An 18,105-nucleotide genomic window follows, 5' to 3' on the forward strand; every position below is an offset into this window, starting at 1 on the left:
TCTGTCACTTGCCTCTTCTCTATGTTGTTTCCTTTACTGTGCAAAAGCTTCTTAGCTTGGCATAATCCCATTTGTCAATTTTTGCTTTTATTGGGTGTGCTTCGAGAGTCTTACCCAAGTTTTTACCAGTGTCTCACAGGGTTTTCTCTATGTTTTCCTCTAATAGTTTGATGGTTTCAGGTTTTAAGTTTAGTTCTTTGATCCATTTTGAGTTGATTTTTGTATCAGTGTAAAGTAGGAGTTATTTCAACATCAACTGTTGAAGAGACTGTCCTTTCTCTAGGAAATGTCATTTGTCAAAGATTAGTTGGTTGTAGCTGCATGGATTAACTTCTGAGGTTTTCTATTCTGTTTCATTAGTCTACTTGTCTACTTTTATGTCAGTACAAGGCAGTTTTGATTATAACAGCCCTGTACTATTTCTTGATCTGGTATCATGATGCTTCCACTCTGTTTTATTTGTTTAAGATTGCTTTGGCTGTTCAAGGTCTTTTGTTTCCATATGAATATTGGGACTGTTTTTTCTAGTTCTAGGAAGAATGTCCTTGGAATTTTGACTTGAATTGCACTTAATGTGTAAATTGCTCTAGGTACTATGGATGTTTTGATGATATTAACTCTTCCAGTACATGAGTACATGACCATGGAAGATTTTCCTTTTTTTTTTTTTTTTGTCTTTGTGTGTCTTCTACTTCTTTCATTATTTTTTTTTAATGATTTTCACTGTAGAGATCTTTTATACCCTTGGCTAACTTTATCCCAAGGTATTTAAATTTTTTTATAGCTATTGTGAATGGGACTGATCTAGAAGTCTTTCCTTAGTCAGAACACTGTTGTATATAAGAATGTGATTCATTTTTGTGTTTTGATCTTATCAAATCTAATAGCCTGTGATGAATGCATGAAGAAAATATAGCACATATACACATATTACATACACATGTTATAAGTACACATAAAAAAGATGAAATCCTGACATCGGCAACAAAATGAATGAACTAGAGATCATTATGCTAACTGAAACTAGCCAGATGCTATGAAAATCACACATCATATGTTTTCTCTTATTTGTGGATGCTAATATAGACTATAAAAATTGATGGAGTCATATCATTTGGTATATAACTATATATATTACTTCATCCATATTATGTAAATAACAATATACCTTTCTTTCTCCATGTTATGACCATGGTAATAAATTGCTCACTTTGTGATATTAGCATGCCTATTTTCAAGAAAAGAATAGTATGTATGTGTATGTCTATAATGTCTACCTTTGAGGTGAAAGTGGCAAAATATTAGAAATATTGTTAAAGTTTAAAACTAAAAGAAAAAAATTACATTGAGTCTGTCCAGGCACAATATAAACCTAGCTTAATAATACCTGTAAATTCCCATTTGCCAGGAAGCATATTTATAAGATCTAGGGATTAGGATGTGAGTATTTTAGGGAGATAATCATTCTACCTACCACAACTACTGAATTAAATATATCCTTAACACTTTAAAACTATTAAGAAACAGAGAGCTAAGCCAACAGAAAAGTCAGCAGCAAACTTAAAAGAAACTTTAAAGTAACTATACATACAAAGAGGCATATACAAATGACCCATAAGAATATGAAATGCTAACAAACTTCATTTGTCCTGAGAAAAATGATAATTCAAATGCCAACTTTGCATCAACATATATATAACAGAAGGGCTAAAATGAAAAAGATAGATAAACTTAAAGGTTGGTAAGAACATGGATCAGCTAGAACTCTTAAACGCAACTGCTAAGAAAAAAGATTGGTATAATACTTTTAAAAATTGTTGGCAATGGGAAGCAGTCCACACAGCACACTCCTAGAATGACTTTTGCAGTAAATAACACTCTGACCTCAGAATCAACCCATAAGGCTTCCTGGTCAGGCTGAAAGGCGTGTGAGAGCATTTAAGGCATGGAAAGACAAGACTCTGTGACAAAAAAAAAATCCTACACGGAGGATCTCTGTGAGACCTCAGAGGAAAGAAAGGGTCATCAAAGAAGGAGACACTCTTCTCTGAAGGGAGGCCAGAACATCCACTTTGCTTATGGCTGTGTTCAAATACCGATGGAGTCTATGGTTACAAAAGGCTTCCATATCCTTGGCAGCCCATGGCAAGAACCTCGGATGATCACTGACATAATAAAAAAAGAGTGTTAAAGGAACAACAGTAGTCATTGTGCACTTGCTCCCCAGGTAGGACTTCTGTCCCTGTTGAATTGTAATATGAGAATTAACTGAAAATTTTCTCCCCAAACTGTGCTCTATATGTTGTATGTGGGCGTGGGGGCAAATTGTTGAAGTCCATGATTAGCATAGAGTTGGTCCTCTATATATAAAGTCATACTAAAAATGATCTATAATGAAGAAGGAGATGGGAGAGGGAATGGGAGGTGGGATGGGAGCAGGAAGGGGGTAGGGGGGAAAGAACCACTATATTCCTAACATTGTATTTATGTAAAGATGCATTCATTAAATAAAAGTATTTTTAAAAATTGTCGGCAATATGCTGGCTATTTTTAGATACCCTGATAGGGTAGTTCCACTCAAAATTATTAACTTAAAATAAATAGGCTTACTGAATACACACACAGTAAGTGCTAAAGCAACACTATTTGTTACAACCAAAATATGGAAGCAACTCAAATGTCCAAAAAACTTTAGAATGGACAACAATACAGTCATAAAATGAAATTCTGATTCCAGTTTACTGCTAATGTACATCCTGGAAGGTAGCAGGTGATAGGCCAGCTACTTGGATCTCTACCATCTACATGGGAGATCTGGATTCAGTTCTGGCCTCCTGGACTTGGCCTGGCAGAGCTTCACAAATTGTGGAGAGTTGGGAGTGAATAATCAGAAGGAAAATCTCTGTCTCTATCTCTGTATCTCTGTGTGTGCTTTTTTTACCTTCAAATTTAAAAAAAAAATAGAAATATTATATAAGAATAAGAATGGGCTGGTGCCGTGGCTCAACAGGCTAATCCTCCGCCTAGCGGCGCCGGCACACTGGGTTCTAGTCCTGGTCGGGGTGCCAGATTCTGTCCCGGTTGCCCCTCTTCCAGGCCAGCTCTCTGCTGTGGCCAGGGAGTGCAGTGGAGGATGGCCCAAGTGCTTGAGCCCTGCACCCCATGGGAGACCAGGATAAGCACCTGGCTCCTGCCATCAGATCAGCGCTGTGCGCCGGCCGCAGCGCACTAGCTGCGGCAGCCATTGGAGGGTGAACCAACGGCAAAGGAAGACCTTTCTCTCTGTCTCTCTCTCACTGTCCACTCTGCCAGTCAAAAAAAAAAGAAAAAAAGAATAAGAATGAACACAGAACTTCTAAATGCAATGGCTGAATCTCATAGATGTAATGTTGAGCCTAAGAAGTAACAGAGATGAATAATATTCTGTAGTATTTCTATATAGGCAAAACCAACTGACCATACAAGAAGTATAGATAATGATCACCTCAGAAATAAAGTTAAGGAAGGGAACAAGTACAAGGTTCTTCTAGAGACAGCAATGCTCTGTTCTTTGATTTTGGTGCAAGAAACATAGAAATGCTTACTTTGAGAAAACTCATCAGACTATAAACTTATCTGTTTACTTTTCTATATTTGTTACTCTTCAATCTAAAACAGGAACATGGAGTTATTTCCTTTCCTAAAGGCTAGGCTGCTTAAAAAAACAGGTCTCTCTCTCTCACACACACACACACACACACATGCACGCACACACCTGGCGAGGGGCTCTTAATTAAAACAGTGAGATATAGGAGTCATTGAGTCTATTTTACAATGGTAGAAATATAAGCATGGTCAACGTGGCATCAAGAATATAGTTCTAGAAAAGAATCCTTGGATTTTATACCATTCTGGCTGGAGGCTATGCTCAACACTAGGAAAAACAGCCAAAAAGATAACTACCTTTATAAAGGGTTCATTTATATTTATTGAGGGTAAAGAGCCTGTTTGTTGAAGGAATGCTTCCAGTTTTTAGGCTCCTGTCATATCTTGATCCCAAGACTATCTTCCAAAGGAGTTAAGACACACATTGATAGAAGGAAACTAAAAATAAAACAAAAAACAATAACCCACTAAAACAAAACACAGGCAAATGTATTATATAAAACTTCTATGTCTTTTCATCATCTTGGAACAATCTCAAGATTCCTGTGACAACCATCAAATTATTCTACCTAATTCAAAAATAAAAAGTACATTTCCTTAACAGAAAACTCTTAAAAATATAATATAATGCATTTAGAAATTCTACTCATCAACAACCGAGGGGCTAAACAGCAACAAACTCACAGTTGCTAATTCAAAGAAGGAATCCCCAGGGGCAAATATGTACCGTGTCTGATTTCCAATAATGTATGTTACTTGTTTGGAGAAATTCAAGCACTTCCTGAACCATATTAAAACTGTGGCTACAAATCATGCGAAAGGGTGGTTGAAGAGTGGCATGTACCAAATCTATTTTCCCTTAACTGTCAACTACTTATCTTACAACATGTGCACTAGAGATGCTGAGGTATCCTGATGTCAATATGTAGGCTCAAATTTGCTATCTTGTCAATGAAACAACAATGTAGTTTAGAAAGACCTACATGCTATACTCCCTAGCAGCAATACTGTCTTCCTGTGAACTTAGATTTGTAAATCCTGTTTCAGTGCTTTCCCAAGCTCATTCTCAATAAAATAGCCCTAACAATACATATTTGTAATAAAGAGCTGTAATCCAAATGGAAGGTAGAAATGTGATGGTAAACAGTCACCTGTGTTGTAGGTCAGTATTCCATGTAGAATGTCCATGTTAAACATATCCAACATCACTACGAAATTTGCTGGATATCTACTCAATGTTGCACATGCCAAAAAGTCTAAAACACCTCAATTCAAAGCACTTGTAACCTTAGTTTATAATAAAGGGAATACACACAAAATAATTTAAGATAAAACTCATAAATCTGAAGTTTCAAGTAGGAAATACAGAGAGGAAGATGTGCAAGAGTTCACAAGAGTCAAAAACCTCGGGGGAATGAACTGTGCAGAAGAGAGGCACCAGTTCCTACAAGACTTCTTTAGGAAAATAGGCTATGAATTGTGCTTTAAATGAAGGAAAAATTGAAACACAAGATTAGTGGTCAATCTAAGGAGAAGGTAAATCATGACTACAAATAAGCAGAGTATGTCTGGGAACAGAAATAGACACACTTGGCTGAAGTCACAGCTTTATATAGGAGAACTATTAGAAATATATTTAATGTAAATAGTAGTTACACTTGAAGAGGTGGAAATCATAAAAAATTTCTATGGTACATAAGTCACCACCTGGGGCAACCACATCTCATAGACATAGTACCTGGTTTGAGTTCTGCCTACTTTGTTTTTGATCCAGCTTTGCTCTGATGTGTGCCCAGGGAGGCAGCAAACGATGGCTAAGTGGCTGGAACCCTGCCACCCACGCGGGAGTCCCAGACTGAGTTCTTGTCTCCCAGCTTCAACAGGCACAGCCCCTGGCTGTTGTGAGCATTTGGGGAGTGACAGTGGGTGGGAGATTTCTCTCCATCTGACTCTCTGTCTCTATGGCTCTCCATCTTGTTGTCTTTCAAATATAATGAAAACAATTAAACTCTTTTTTTAATTTGTGAGGAGAGGGGGTGAAACGCTACACACCAGTGTTCATGGAAGGAGCATCTGTAAATAAACTGACAAAAAGAGAAGCTCTACCTTAGGTTCTTCTGCTGGTGCTTGTCTTTACAGTGTCCACGGCCTCACTTGCCCTCAGTTGTAACTTACTGCCTCTCTTCTGACCTCAATCACGCTTCTCAGTCCCTCTGCCTAGATATTTGCTAGGAAAGGGCAATCCCGCAGCACTCCTACCATCTTCCTGTAGAGTCTTTGAAATTTGCGGGACAAAGCAAGTAGCTCACTCTAGCCAAAAGAGCATGGGCTTTGGAATCAGAAGGATCTTGGTCTGAAATCCTATTCTACCATGTATTATTGGTGTAATCTTAAACAATGATTTAACTTACCTACTCCTAAATTTAATCTGTAAAAAGAGATGACATTACAGACAGAAATGAGCTACATGAAGAAGACTGGCACATGAAAGAATCTAAAATTGTAGATTTATTTTTCTTTCACCACTGTAATTTATGTACAAAAGAAAACCTGAACTGAGAGAGAACCTGCAAAAATATAATAGTTTTTTAAATAAAGGAAATGTTTAAATCTTTTTAAATGTCAAGAATAATAAAATTATAAAATGCAGTTTTGAAGAAAAATAACAAACTGCACCCCAACAGAATTATTTAGTTAATATATTTCTGGGTGATCATTTTAATAACTTTGAATTATATTTAGAGTTTTTACACACTTACAATGATTTTGTTTATGAAACTTTTATTCTGCTTTTATTTTACATCATATTGCAAATATTTTGCAAGGCTATAATTTAATCTTCATAAAATTTGTTTTAGTGAACATTATTTCATTGAACAGTATTATTATGGCTTACATATACTCATCTATTATGAAACAGTTGATGTTTTTAATTATTTGGTCCTATAGAAAGTGTTAAAATCACTTCTCTGACCTCACACAGTACCTAGCATCCCACTACCTCAGCACTAATCAAACACAATCAGAGCAGTCTCCTCTCCATCTTATACAGGTATCACTGATACTTAAATGACCAGGTAGGGCAGAATCTAGGAGATTCTCTTGGGAACCTCAGGCTTTTAAATAGGATATGAGAAATGGAGATTTATGGTTGTAGGATTTAAACTGTTGATTTTCCTTATTTTCTACTTTATCTCATCACCATAAGCAAGATTAAAAGGAAAAGGCTCTTGGTATTTGATATGTAATATGCTTAAGCTTCAGCTAATAATTACAACAGCAAAGAAGTCTCAAAAAAGGTTGGTATCATTAAAGTGGCAAAGAATTACTAGCTGGCTACCTCCAGAAAGAACAGCTATGGATGTTGGAATTAGTAGCTTTATGGGGAGAAAAGTGCTAAGAAATAGCTCAACAGACAAAGGTCTCTCTTAAAAATTATAAAATCCCTCAAGGATTTAAGTGATTATACTCAAACAACAATATCACACTGATAAGTAGCTCATTATTGATTTCAATGCACTTTCTGTAGTGCAAATAACCTAAATGTGAACCACAAAGCCACATAAATCAACTTCTTGGTTGATCAAGAAAGCAGTAGCAAACCTATTTTCTGCTTCATCAGAAGAAAAAAAAAAAAACTCCTTGCTTGCTCTACCTACATAATTTGAAGAAGAATGTGGCTGTATCCTGAGGCTCTGATGCCTCTGGTTCCCAGAGAATACCTGTAATCTCCTTATTTTGTCCTAGAGGTAGTTATAGGATTTGGGCTGGCTTAGAGATTAATTAATGATCAATAGATAAAACAATTCCTATATAAGGTATTAAATAAGGAAACTCAGGTTATTTTAGGAAAAAAAAAAAAAAACAAAAAAAACCCAATCTACGTACTGGTAGTCCTTCCATTACCAGAGAATTACCACAATCTATTTCCCTTATTAGTAATTGTTCTGGTCACAATGTCTACAATTTTATAAACAAACAAAAAGTATTAAAGAATCACACAATGGAAAAGACATTTACATGATGGTCCCATAAAACAGGCTATGGCCTAGGAAAGCAGTAGAAGATGGCCCAAGTCCTTGGGCCCCTGCACCCACGTGGGAGACCCAGAGGAAGCTCCTGGCTCCTAGCTTCAGTTTGACACAGCTCTGGCTGTTGCAGCCATCTGGGCAGTGAACCAGCAGATGGAAGACTGATCTCCCCGCCCCCTTTCTCTGCAACTCTACCTTTAAAATAAATAAATAAATCTTTTTAAAAAGTACATGTCCTCCCTTTGCCCATATTCTAGGCAAAATACGGTAACATTGCTTATCTAATTATGGTACATCAAGTCTTCATTCATTGGGAAGACTTATAACACACGTAAAGCATCTGGAAGATAGTGGACACTTCTTAATAACCATCCTCCCTTTTCCTGAAATAAGCATACAATTGAATGACCCATCCTACCCAAGGGAGAATTAGAATAGGGATTTTTAAAAAAAGTGCTACAAAGAACAACAACATCATATCCGATGAGAAATGGAGATGGTGTCACAAAAGATGTGGTATTTGAAATGAGGCTTACAGGATGGGTAAGACTTTAATAAATGTAGTTAAAGGGGAGAAGGAATAAAAATAGACAAAAAGGCATAGAAAGAAAGATTCAGGGTAGAAAACAGATATGGCTGACAATGAGGAAATTTCACCTTGTAAAAAGTATTATCAGTAAATAAAAGAGAGAAAGAGACAGAGAGAGAGAGATAAAGACAAAAAGACGGCTTAAGGTCCCATTACATAAAGTCTCAAAAGTCACAGAGAAAATTTTGTATGTAACTGAAGGCGCTGAAGGGATGTCCAGAGACTGCAGTAGCTTACAGAATCAAATGGAGGTAAGAGAAACGTCCATTTGAAAAGGGTTTTACATGAGGAGAGTTTCAGGAACTTGTATGCAGAAAATCACCTCCCTCAGGGGTAGCAGTTGTGGTGACCTCATTCCAAATCACAATGCTGGTTCAAGTCCCAGCTACTCCAGTTCCTGCCACTCATATGGGAGATACATATGAAATTCCCTGGCTTCTGGCTTCAGTCAGGCCTACTGGTGGCTGTTGTAGGCATTTGGGGAATGAACCAGCGGATGGAAGGTCTCCTTCTCCCTTTATCTCTCCCCATCAACCTGTCATTCTGCCTTTCAAATAAATTAATTAACAGAAAGAAAGAAAAGACAAGACAGAAAGACAGAAAGGAAGGAAGGAAGGAAGGGAGGAAGGGAGGAAGGAAAGAAGGGAGGGAGGGAGGGAGGGAGGGAGGGAGGGAGGGAGGGAGGAAGGAAGGAAGGAAGGAAGGAAGAAAGAAAGAAAGAAAGAAAGAAAGAAAGAAAGAAAGAAAGGAAGGAAGGAAGGAAGGAAGAAAGAAAGGAACCTCCTTTAAATATGGTTCATCAATTGCCCAGGAAGTGAGGCCAGAAATACATCATTGTACTCCCAGACAAAGAAACTGAGAGAATTCCCACATACAACCCAGAAACCAGAGCAGGTTATTAGAGATCTTGCCTGAGGCCAGATAAATTAACATGAACAGCAGACAGAGAAAACAAATTCAGGATTCCCTCCTCTAGGTCTGTTACTTGAGACAGCATTTCCTTTTTCTCAAGCATTTCTGAAAGATAATTATCAAGATAACATGGATAAATTCCCCAAAATATGCTCTTATACTGAGCATGCAAAATGGGTAACTGGGCATGCAATTGTAAATTATTCAACTGGAGCCTGAAAAAGATCCTTATGTACTTCCCTCATCTGTTAACTCACTGGACACATAACATTTCAGAATTCTAATGGTGGACAATTTCATTATTATAGTCCTTTCTGGGTCACTCATGAAAATAGGTAGGTCACCTTGATCACCAAAAATTCAGTAATTTTACCCCCTCACTATTCATTGTCTAACCATGAGGGTAATTTAGAACACCTTTCTCCACCAAACAAACATTCAAACTCATGCTCATACCCATGTATACCCTCTCTTTCAATCCCTCACACACACACACACACATGCCTACCCCAGGCCTGGCCTGTAGCTTATGTTGCTATTGTGATGTGATGACAAAATATCCCTGAGAACTCAATGAAATTAAGAATTTCTCATTTGGAAGAGAACAAGGCAGTCTTTGCCCTTTTCTTTCCAGTTCTCTCCATGAACATATTTCCTATCATTCAATTCCTATTGGACTAACAGTCGCTATAGCCAGGGAATTTAAACTATGAAAAGAAAATATTCATGTTAAGTAAAAGACAAATGCTTTGCGTTCTTCCTCCTTCCCCTCCCCATTTTTTCTGTAATAATGCACAAGAAAAAATCTTAAAGATATTTTTGTTTTATCACCAACACAAGGTTCTGTGAGGAAATCATTTAGCATTCTGAAGAACATGAACACAAAGGTTGGGCAATCTATTTTCCTATCTGTGGAAAGCCAGAAGTAGTAGTTTTAGAAGTCATACTTATCAGATTCTAGGGAATATAATAGTTGGTGAATCCAATGAATTTTTTTGAAATGTGTGGTTTTAGAAAAATATCTCAAGGCCGGCGCCACGGCTCAGTAGGCTAATCTTCCGCCTTGCGGCGCCAGCACACCGGGTTCTAGTCCCGGTCGGGGCACCAATCCTGTCCCGGTTGCCCCTCTTCCAGGCCAGCTCTCTGCTGTGGCCAGGGAGTGCAGTGGAGGATGGCCCAAGTGCTTGGGCCCTGCACCCGCATGGGAGACCAGGAGAAGCACCTGGCTCCTGGCTTCGGATCAGCGTGGTACACCGGCCGCGGCGGCCATTGGAGGGTGAACCAACAGCAAAGGAAGACCTTTCTCTCTGTCTCTCTCTCTCACTGTCCACTCTGCCTGTCAAAAATAAAAAAATTTTAAAAAAAAGAAAAATATCTCTTATTTTCTTTTTTGTTTGTTTGTTTGTTTTTGCAGGCAGAGTGGACAGTAAGAGAGAGAGACAGAGAGAAAGGTCTTCCTTTTGCTGTTGGTTCACCCTCCAATGGCCGCTGCGGCCGGTGCACCGCGCTGATCCGAAGTCAGGAGCCAGGTGCTTCTCCTGGTCTCCCATGCGGGTGCAGAGCCCAAGGACCTGGGCCATCCTCCACTGCCTTCCTGGGCCACAGCAGAGAGCTGGCCTGGAAGAGGGGCAACTGGGACAGAATCTAGCGCCCTGACCGGGACTAGAACCTGGTGTGCTGACACTGCAGGCAGAGGATTAGCCTATTGAGCAGTGGCACGGGCCTCTTATTTTCTTTTAAATTTTTACTTATTTATTTGAAAGGCAGAATGACAGAGATCTTCCATCCACTGATTCACTTCCTAAATGTACACAACAGCAGGCACTGGGCCAGGCCAACAATAGAAGACAGGAACTCAATCCAAGAACTCCCATGTAGATGGCAAGGACCCAACTTTTTGAGCCTCACCACTGTCTCCTGGCATGTATAACAGCCAAAACGCAGAAATGAGACTTACACCCAGGCACTCTGATATGGGAATCAAGTATACCAGTTGGCATCTTAAATACTACGCCCACCACCAGATCTCTTATATTAGACCCAATAAACATGGCATCTAAGGAAATAATATTGAGGATTTTTGACTGTCAGTTACCTCCTGCCTTGATTCTGAATGGTACATGATAAAGTAGTTCTGTAGTCTGAATGGTAGAATCAACTCAATCCACACGGAGATGCTATATGATATTTATGAAGCAATGACATTTTAGACAGAATGAAAGGGAGGATATCTCAACTAATTCCTGATGGTGCAGTCCTGAAAGAAGGTCACAACTCTACAGGCAGGAAAGCATGTACTTTGATTTAGGCAAACATCAGCTTGATTCACGTTACTACTTCCAAATGGCCTAGAGGCTAAAATAAGGAATACAAAGTATAGTGTTGACATTTATATATATGTAGAAGACACTGTATTCTATGGAATATATAAATAACAATGCTTACTTAGTAGGATATTATTTTTATTTATTAATTTTTAATGACAGAGAAACAAATAAAAAATTAAGAGAAAGGCAATATCTATCCAGAATAGCCATGGCTTCCAACTACTACATTTTTTTTCTCATGGCACTATAAGATCTTACTCATTCATATAAATATATCAAGCTGGAGCAGACATAAAAATCAAAATACTAAAGGTCATTTTCCTTCCAAAAGATGAAGCAAATTAAAAAAATCTTTTTTTGATAAAAGTATTTCTAAAAAATATAGTTATCCAACACAGAATAATCGTTGACATGGAGAATAATGATTCTCAACATCACCTCTTCCTTATCCCTAGGATTATAAATGCATCAAATGTTTCATGACAGAAAAAATGTTTTAAACATCTATAACCAAAAAAAAAAAAACAAAAACTAAAAGCTACATAGAGATAAGCACAGCTAACTCAGGGACTACATACTTCTAGTCATATTATATATGATATATGACTAATGTAGGTATATGTTTACCAATAAAAATGAGATCATATTGTACACACTGTTTTGCAGTCTGCTTTTCCAAGAAATACTGAACAATGTTTTCAAACATATATACACTAACTTAATGAGTGAATGATATCACATTACATGATTGTATAGTAATTTATTTCCCTAACATCTGTTTGATAGATTTTTAATTTATGCTAACTCTTTATTATACAAAACACATTTGGAATTTATAATAGACTCATAACTTCTAAAATAACAATGGATTGTGTAGCTCATCAAAAACAGAAACTTATTTTTCACATTTGTAGAAGTTGGGAAGTTCAAGATCAAGGCTCCAGTAAACTCAGTATCTTTTTTTTTTTTTTAAACTCAGTATCTTTTGAAAACCCACATCCTGGTTCATAACAGGCATTTTCTTGCTACATACTCAAATGGTGGAAGGAAGAAGACAGCCACCTGGAGCCTCCTTTTTATGGCCACTAGTCTCATTCATTAAGGCTCCACCCTCAGGATCTATCACAGTGCAAAGCTCCATCTCCACAAATGTATTACACTGGTAATTCAGCTAAGTGTACGAATTTGGGGGGTACACAAGCATTCAGATCTGTGAGGAGCTGAAATCTCTTTTGAAGGAGCACTGAATTTACATGCACATTTTCTAACCAATTTTTTTCCTGTTGGTAATTGGTGACCTGTGGACTGCTATGACTCCTTCTCAAGACATTTGCCAAATTCTAAAACTGAAGAAGGCAAAGGCTGAAAATTCAAGGTTTCTCTAAAAAGCAAACAAATCGTTCTCATTGGTGAAGAAGACAGTGACATGCTCTTAATAAAACCCCTATGGAACCATATACTAGCTACATGAGCAAAACAGAAGTATACACTACAACTACAATTCAAACTTGCCCCAAATCAGTCCATGACTAGACCAAGGTGATCAGCCTCAAACTGCAACCTACCTGCTGATGCCACCTAGTTAAAGAAAGGATGAAGCTTTGCTAGTGGAAGACTGTCTCATCTTGAATTTCTACATGCTTTAAACACAATGTATGACATTAACCAAAAAGTTCTAAGACACAGGATTATATGACCAAAAATCAAGGGGAAAAAAATTGGAAATGAATTCATCCATGTGTAGGTAAAATCTACTTAAGAGTTAGTAAGCAGTAACTAATGACTATGATGAATACTTACACGCGGAAGAAAACATGTAAGACAAATTCAATAAAAAAAGATGAACAGTATCATCACACAATTTGAGTTTATGAAAAAATTTAAACTAATAGAACTAAAAGAAAGTTTCTTCCTTTATTTCTACCAAGGCTTATATTATATCTTTGTGCTATTTGCCTTGATGTTAGTAGGAAAATAAGAAGACAAGATACTAGTAATCATTATCAGAATAAACAAATCCAAATCAATGAAAATATGAAAGAAGATGACTCTAAGTATAATTAAGGATTAATAATTATGGTATGAATTTGATGTACTGAAGAGCTTCCTGGCTAGTTGAAGCAGAAACTAACTTCTTTCCCCAAACTAGATTTTTTTTTTTTTTGACAGGCAGAGTGGATAGTGAGAGAGAGAGACAAAGGTCTTCCTTTTTGCCGTTGGTTCACCCTCCAATGGCCGCTGCGGCCGGCGCATCGTGCTGATCCGAAGCCAGGAGCCAGGTGCTTCTCTCCTGGTCTCCCATGCAGGTGCAGGGCCCAAGCACTTGGGCCATCCTCCACTGCCTTCCCAGGCCAGAGCAGAGAGCTAGCCTGGAAGAGGAGCAACCGGGATAGAATCCGGCGCCCCAACCGGGACTAGAACCCGGTGTGCCGGCGCCGCAAGGCGGAGGATTAGCCTGTTAAGCCACGGCGCCGGCCTTCCCCAAACTAGATTTTAAAAGAACTTTTTCTATCTGAAGGAAAAATTAAGAGCAATTGTTACTTACAGGAAGGTGTGTGAATACAGCAAAGGTGCTACGCAGAAAGGCAATGAGGTCTACCAGGTAGTCACTAGCTTTGTTGTCTAAGTCTCCCGTCATCCAGTCGTAGTCTGCCAGCTGTAGGAACTGGTCAATCTTCTGGTTTAAGTTGGTGTAAATCTCTTCTTCAGCTGCATGTCGAGCATCCTGTGAAATAATATATAACATGAAAATCAGTCACATTTCCTTCATGAGAAGGGTGAAAATATATGAGTTGAAGCCACCTCAAATGTACATTCATTAACATAATTGGGAATATTAAGGTACAAGAGTTTCCTCTGATTCTTAGTTATTCAAAAGCAGAATGTAGTCTCCAAGAAAAGCTATTATTTTATTTCACTAAATGTGGAAAATCCCCTCACTGCCCTAAGCAATCTGCATACTTTTGTTTCGTTTTTGTCTCTGTTCAAAGGTAAACTTGCTGCCAGGATTCTACTCCTTTTCAACTATTCTGGGCCTCTAAAAAGTTTCCCTCCTATAATACCAGCCTTTCTATATCTTCAAGTTCCTTCACATAGCTTATAACTATTCCAAAGTTCCTACTAATATTCATACCCCCCTATCTTTTTTACAATCGAACTACTTTTTTAAAGATTTATTTATTTGAAAGGCAGAGAGAGAGAGAGAGAGAGAGAGATATTACATACACTGGCTCAGCCCCAAAAGGTCCACAACAGTCAGATCTGGGTCAGGAAAAAACCAGGAGGCAGGAACTCCAAGCAAGTATCCCATGCAGGGACCCAAGTATTTGGGGGATCATCTGTTGCCCTCCGAGGCGCGTTATCAGGAAGCTGCATTGGAAGTGAGGCAGCAAGAACTGAACTGACACTCATACAGGAGACGCAGGCGTCCCAAGCCGTGGCCTATCCTGCTGAGACACAATAACCTCATCCTTAGCCCATTTTTTTTTTTTTTTTTAAATTGGGTTGTTTTCATGACAGCAAGTTGGTTGAGGTCCTTATGTATTCTTTTTTATAGAAATTTATTTATTTACTTGAAAGTTAGAGCTATGGAGAGAGAAGGAGAGACACAGTGAGAGATCTTCCATCAACCGGTTCATATCCAATAGCTGCAACAGCTGGGCCTGGGCCAGACTGAATCCAGGAGCCAGCTCTTCTCCTGTGTCTCCCACATGGTTGGCAGGGGCCCAAGCAAGTGGGTCATCTGCTGCTTTTCCCAGGCCATTAGCAGGGAACTGGATTTGAAGTGGAGCAGCCTGGATACAAATTGGTGCCCACTGGGATGCTAGCATTGCAGGTGAAGGCTTTACCCACTATGCCACAAAGCCAGTCCCTCTATGTGTATTCTGAACACTAAATTTTTTTTATCAGCAATATGGTTTACAAATATATTCTCCTATTCTGTTCACTTGGTTGATGTTTCATTTGCCATGCAGAATCCTTTTAGTTTGATGAAATCTCATTTATCTAGATCAATATAATCAGTATCTCTCCCCATATGTTTTCTTCTAGTAGTTTAACCATTTCAGTTATTATATTTAAGTATTTAATACTTTTTGAGTTGATTTTTGCACATGGTATGAAAAGAGGGACTAATTTCATTCTTGAGCATCTGAATATCCCAACTCCCACCACTGAGGATACTATGCTTTCCTCTTTCATTCCTGTTTTTACAATGAACAAAGATTTCACTATTTTCTATAGCTAAGTAGTATTCCACTATGTATTTATACCACATTTTCATTATCTAGTATTCAGTTGTTGGACATATGGGTTGATTCCATATCTTACCTACTATGAAATCAGCTACTTTACGTGTGGGTACAGATAATGTTTCAAATGTTAATTTTGTTTCCTTTGGGTAAGTTTCCAAGAGTGGGATGTCTAGGGCATATTGTAGATCAATTTTAAAATTTCCAAGAAATCTCCATACTGTCTTCAATAATGGTTGTACTAGTTTACATCCCCACCAAAATACATGAGGTATTTTTTCTCTATATCCTTACCAGCATTTGTTATTTCTTGAATTTTAGATGATAATCATTCTAACTTGGGTGAACTGAAACCTCATTGTGGTTTTTATTTGGATTTTCCTGATAATCATTAATCCTGAACATCTTTTCATGTGTCTGTTGGTCATTTGTATTTCATTCTTTGAAAAGTTACTGTTCATATCCTTTAACATTTCTTAACTGGATTGTTTATTTTGATTTTGTTGGGTTTCTTGAGTTCCTTATATATTCTGTATATTAACCCTTAATCAGATTTATTGCTTGCAAATATTTTCTCCCATTCTGTCAGTTGCCTCTTATTTTGTTGAGTGTTTCCTTTGCTGTGCAGAAGTTTGTTAGCTTGATGTAACCCCATTTGTTTATTTTTTTATTACCTGGGATTCTGGGGTCTCATCTAAGAAGTTTTTGCCAATGCAAGTGTCTTACAGTGTTTCACCTGTGTTTTCCTCAGTGGGTACCACAAAAATAAAAAAAAAGAATTATCAGGAATTACTAAAAGCAGCTACATGCCAAAAAATTCATAAATTTAGAAGAAATGGATCAATTTCTGAACATATGCAATTTACCAAAATTGAGATACGAAGATATAGAAAACCTAAATAGACCAATAACCAAGATAAAGATCGAATAAAACACTCTACCAACAATGAAAAGCCCAGGACAGAATAACTTCACTGCTAAATTCTTCCAAACTTCCAAAGAAGAACTAATCTCATTTCTTCTTAAACTATTCAAATCAATTTAAAAGTAAGGATTCCTCACAAACTCTTTTTATGAGGCCAGCATCACCTAGTTTTAAAACCAGAAAAAGTTACATCAAAAAAAGAGAACTATATATCAATATTCCTGATGAACACAGATACGAAAATCCTCAACAGAATACTAGCTAATCAAATCCAAGAACACATTAAAAAAGTCATCCACCTGAACCACGTGGGATTTATCCTTGGGATGGAGGGATGGTTCAATATACACAAATCAATAAATATGATACATCACAAGTTGAAGAACAAAAACATGATTATCTTAATAGATGCAGAGAAAGTTTTTCATAAATTACAATAGACTTTCATTATAAAAATCTTAGGCAAACTGGGTATAGAAGGAACATACCTCAATACAATCAAGGCAATATATGATAAACTCACAGCCAGCAATGGAATGGAAAAAGCTAGAAGCATTTCCACTAAGATCTGGAACCACCATAACTATTCAATATACTTCCAGAAGTTTTAACCAGAGTTGTATGCAAGAAAAAGAAATCAAATGGTCACAAACTAGAAATGTGGAAGTCAAATTATCACTGTTAGCAGATGATATGATCCTATACATAGGGAAACCAAAAGACTCTACTAAGAGACTACTGGAACTCATAAGAGAGTGCTAAAGTTACAGGTTATAAAATGAACACACAAAAATCAATAGCATTTGTATACACAAACAATGCCATGGTTGAGAAAGAATGTGTAAGATAAGTACCATTCCAAGAGGGGCCAAATACTTTAAATACCTTGGGAAATTTTTAAGCAAAGATGTAGAACATCTCTACAATGAAAATTGCAAAATATAAAGGAAAGAAATAGAAGACACAAAAAATGGAAAAATTTTCCATGTTCAAGGATTGAAAGAATTAATATCATCAAAATGTCCAAACTACTCAAAACAACATACAGATTCAATATAATTAATGAAACTAACAAGGATATTCTTCTCAGATCTAGAAAATAAAAGATAATTCACATGGAAACACTAGAGATCCCAAACAGTGAAAGAAATAATAAAAACAAAGCCAGAGGCATCCCAAAAGCAGACTTCAAGACATATTACAGTGATGTTATAATCTAAACAGCCTGGTATTTGGCAAAAAAAAATTGAAATGTGGACCAATGGAACAAGTTAGAAACCCTAGAAATTAATCCATGCATCTAAAATCAGCTAGTCTTTGAAAAATGACCTAAAATCACTCCCTGGAAAAAAGAAAGCCTTTTCAACAAATGCTGTTTTGAAAATTGGATCTCCACATGCAAAATTATGAAACAAGATCACTACCT

General features: G+C 37.4%; 1 protein-coding gene across 2 annotated transcripts in view; it reads right to left on the reverse strand.

Moving 5' to 3' along the window:
- EXOC6B (exocyst complex component 6B) overlaps positions 1–18,105 on the reverse strand; it is a 686,378-nt gene that overhangs the window by 267,560 nt on the left and 400,713 nt on the right. For both annotated transcript variants that reach the window (XM_062209648.1, XM_062209647.1), the window contains exon 18: positions 14,050–14,229. In XM_062209648.1, coding sequence (XP_062065632.1) covers positions 14,050–14,229 — 180 coding nt within the window. The remainder of the gene's footprint in view (positions 1–14,049; positions 14,230–18,105) is intronic.

The sequence above is a fragment of the Lepus europaeus genome, chromosome 13 (genome assembly GCF_033115175.1).
Source record: "Lepus europaeus isolate LE1 chromosome 13, mLepTim1.pri, whole genome shotgun sequence".
NCBI classification, from domain to species: Eukaryota; Metazoa; Chordata; class Mammalia; order Lagomorpha; family Leporidae; genus Lepus; species Lepus europaeus.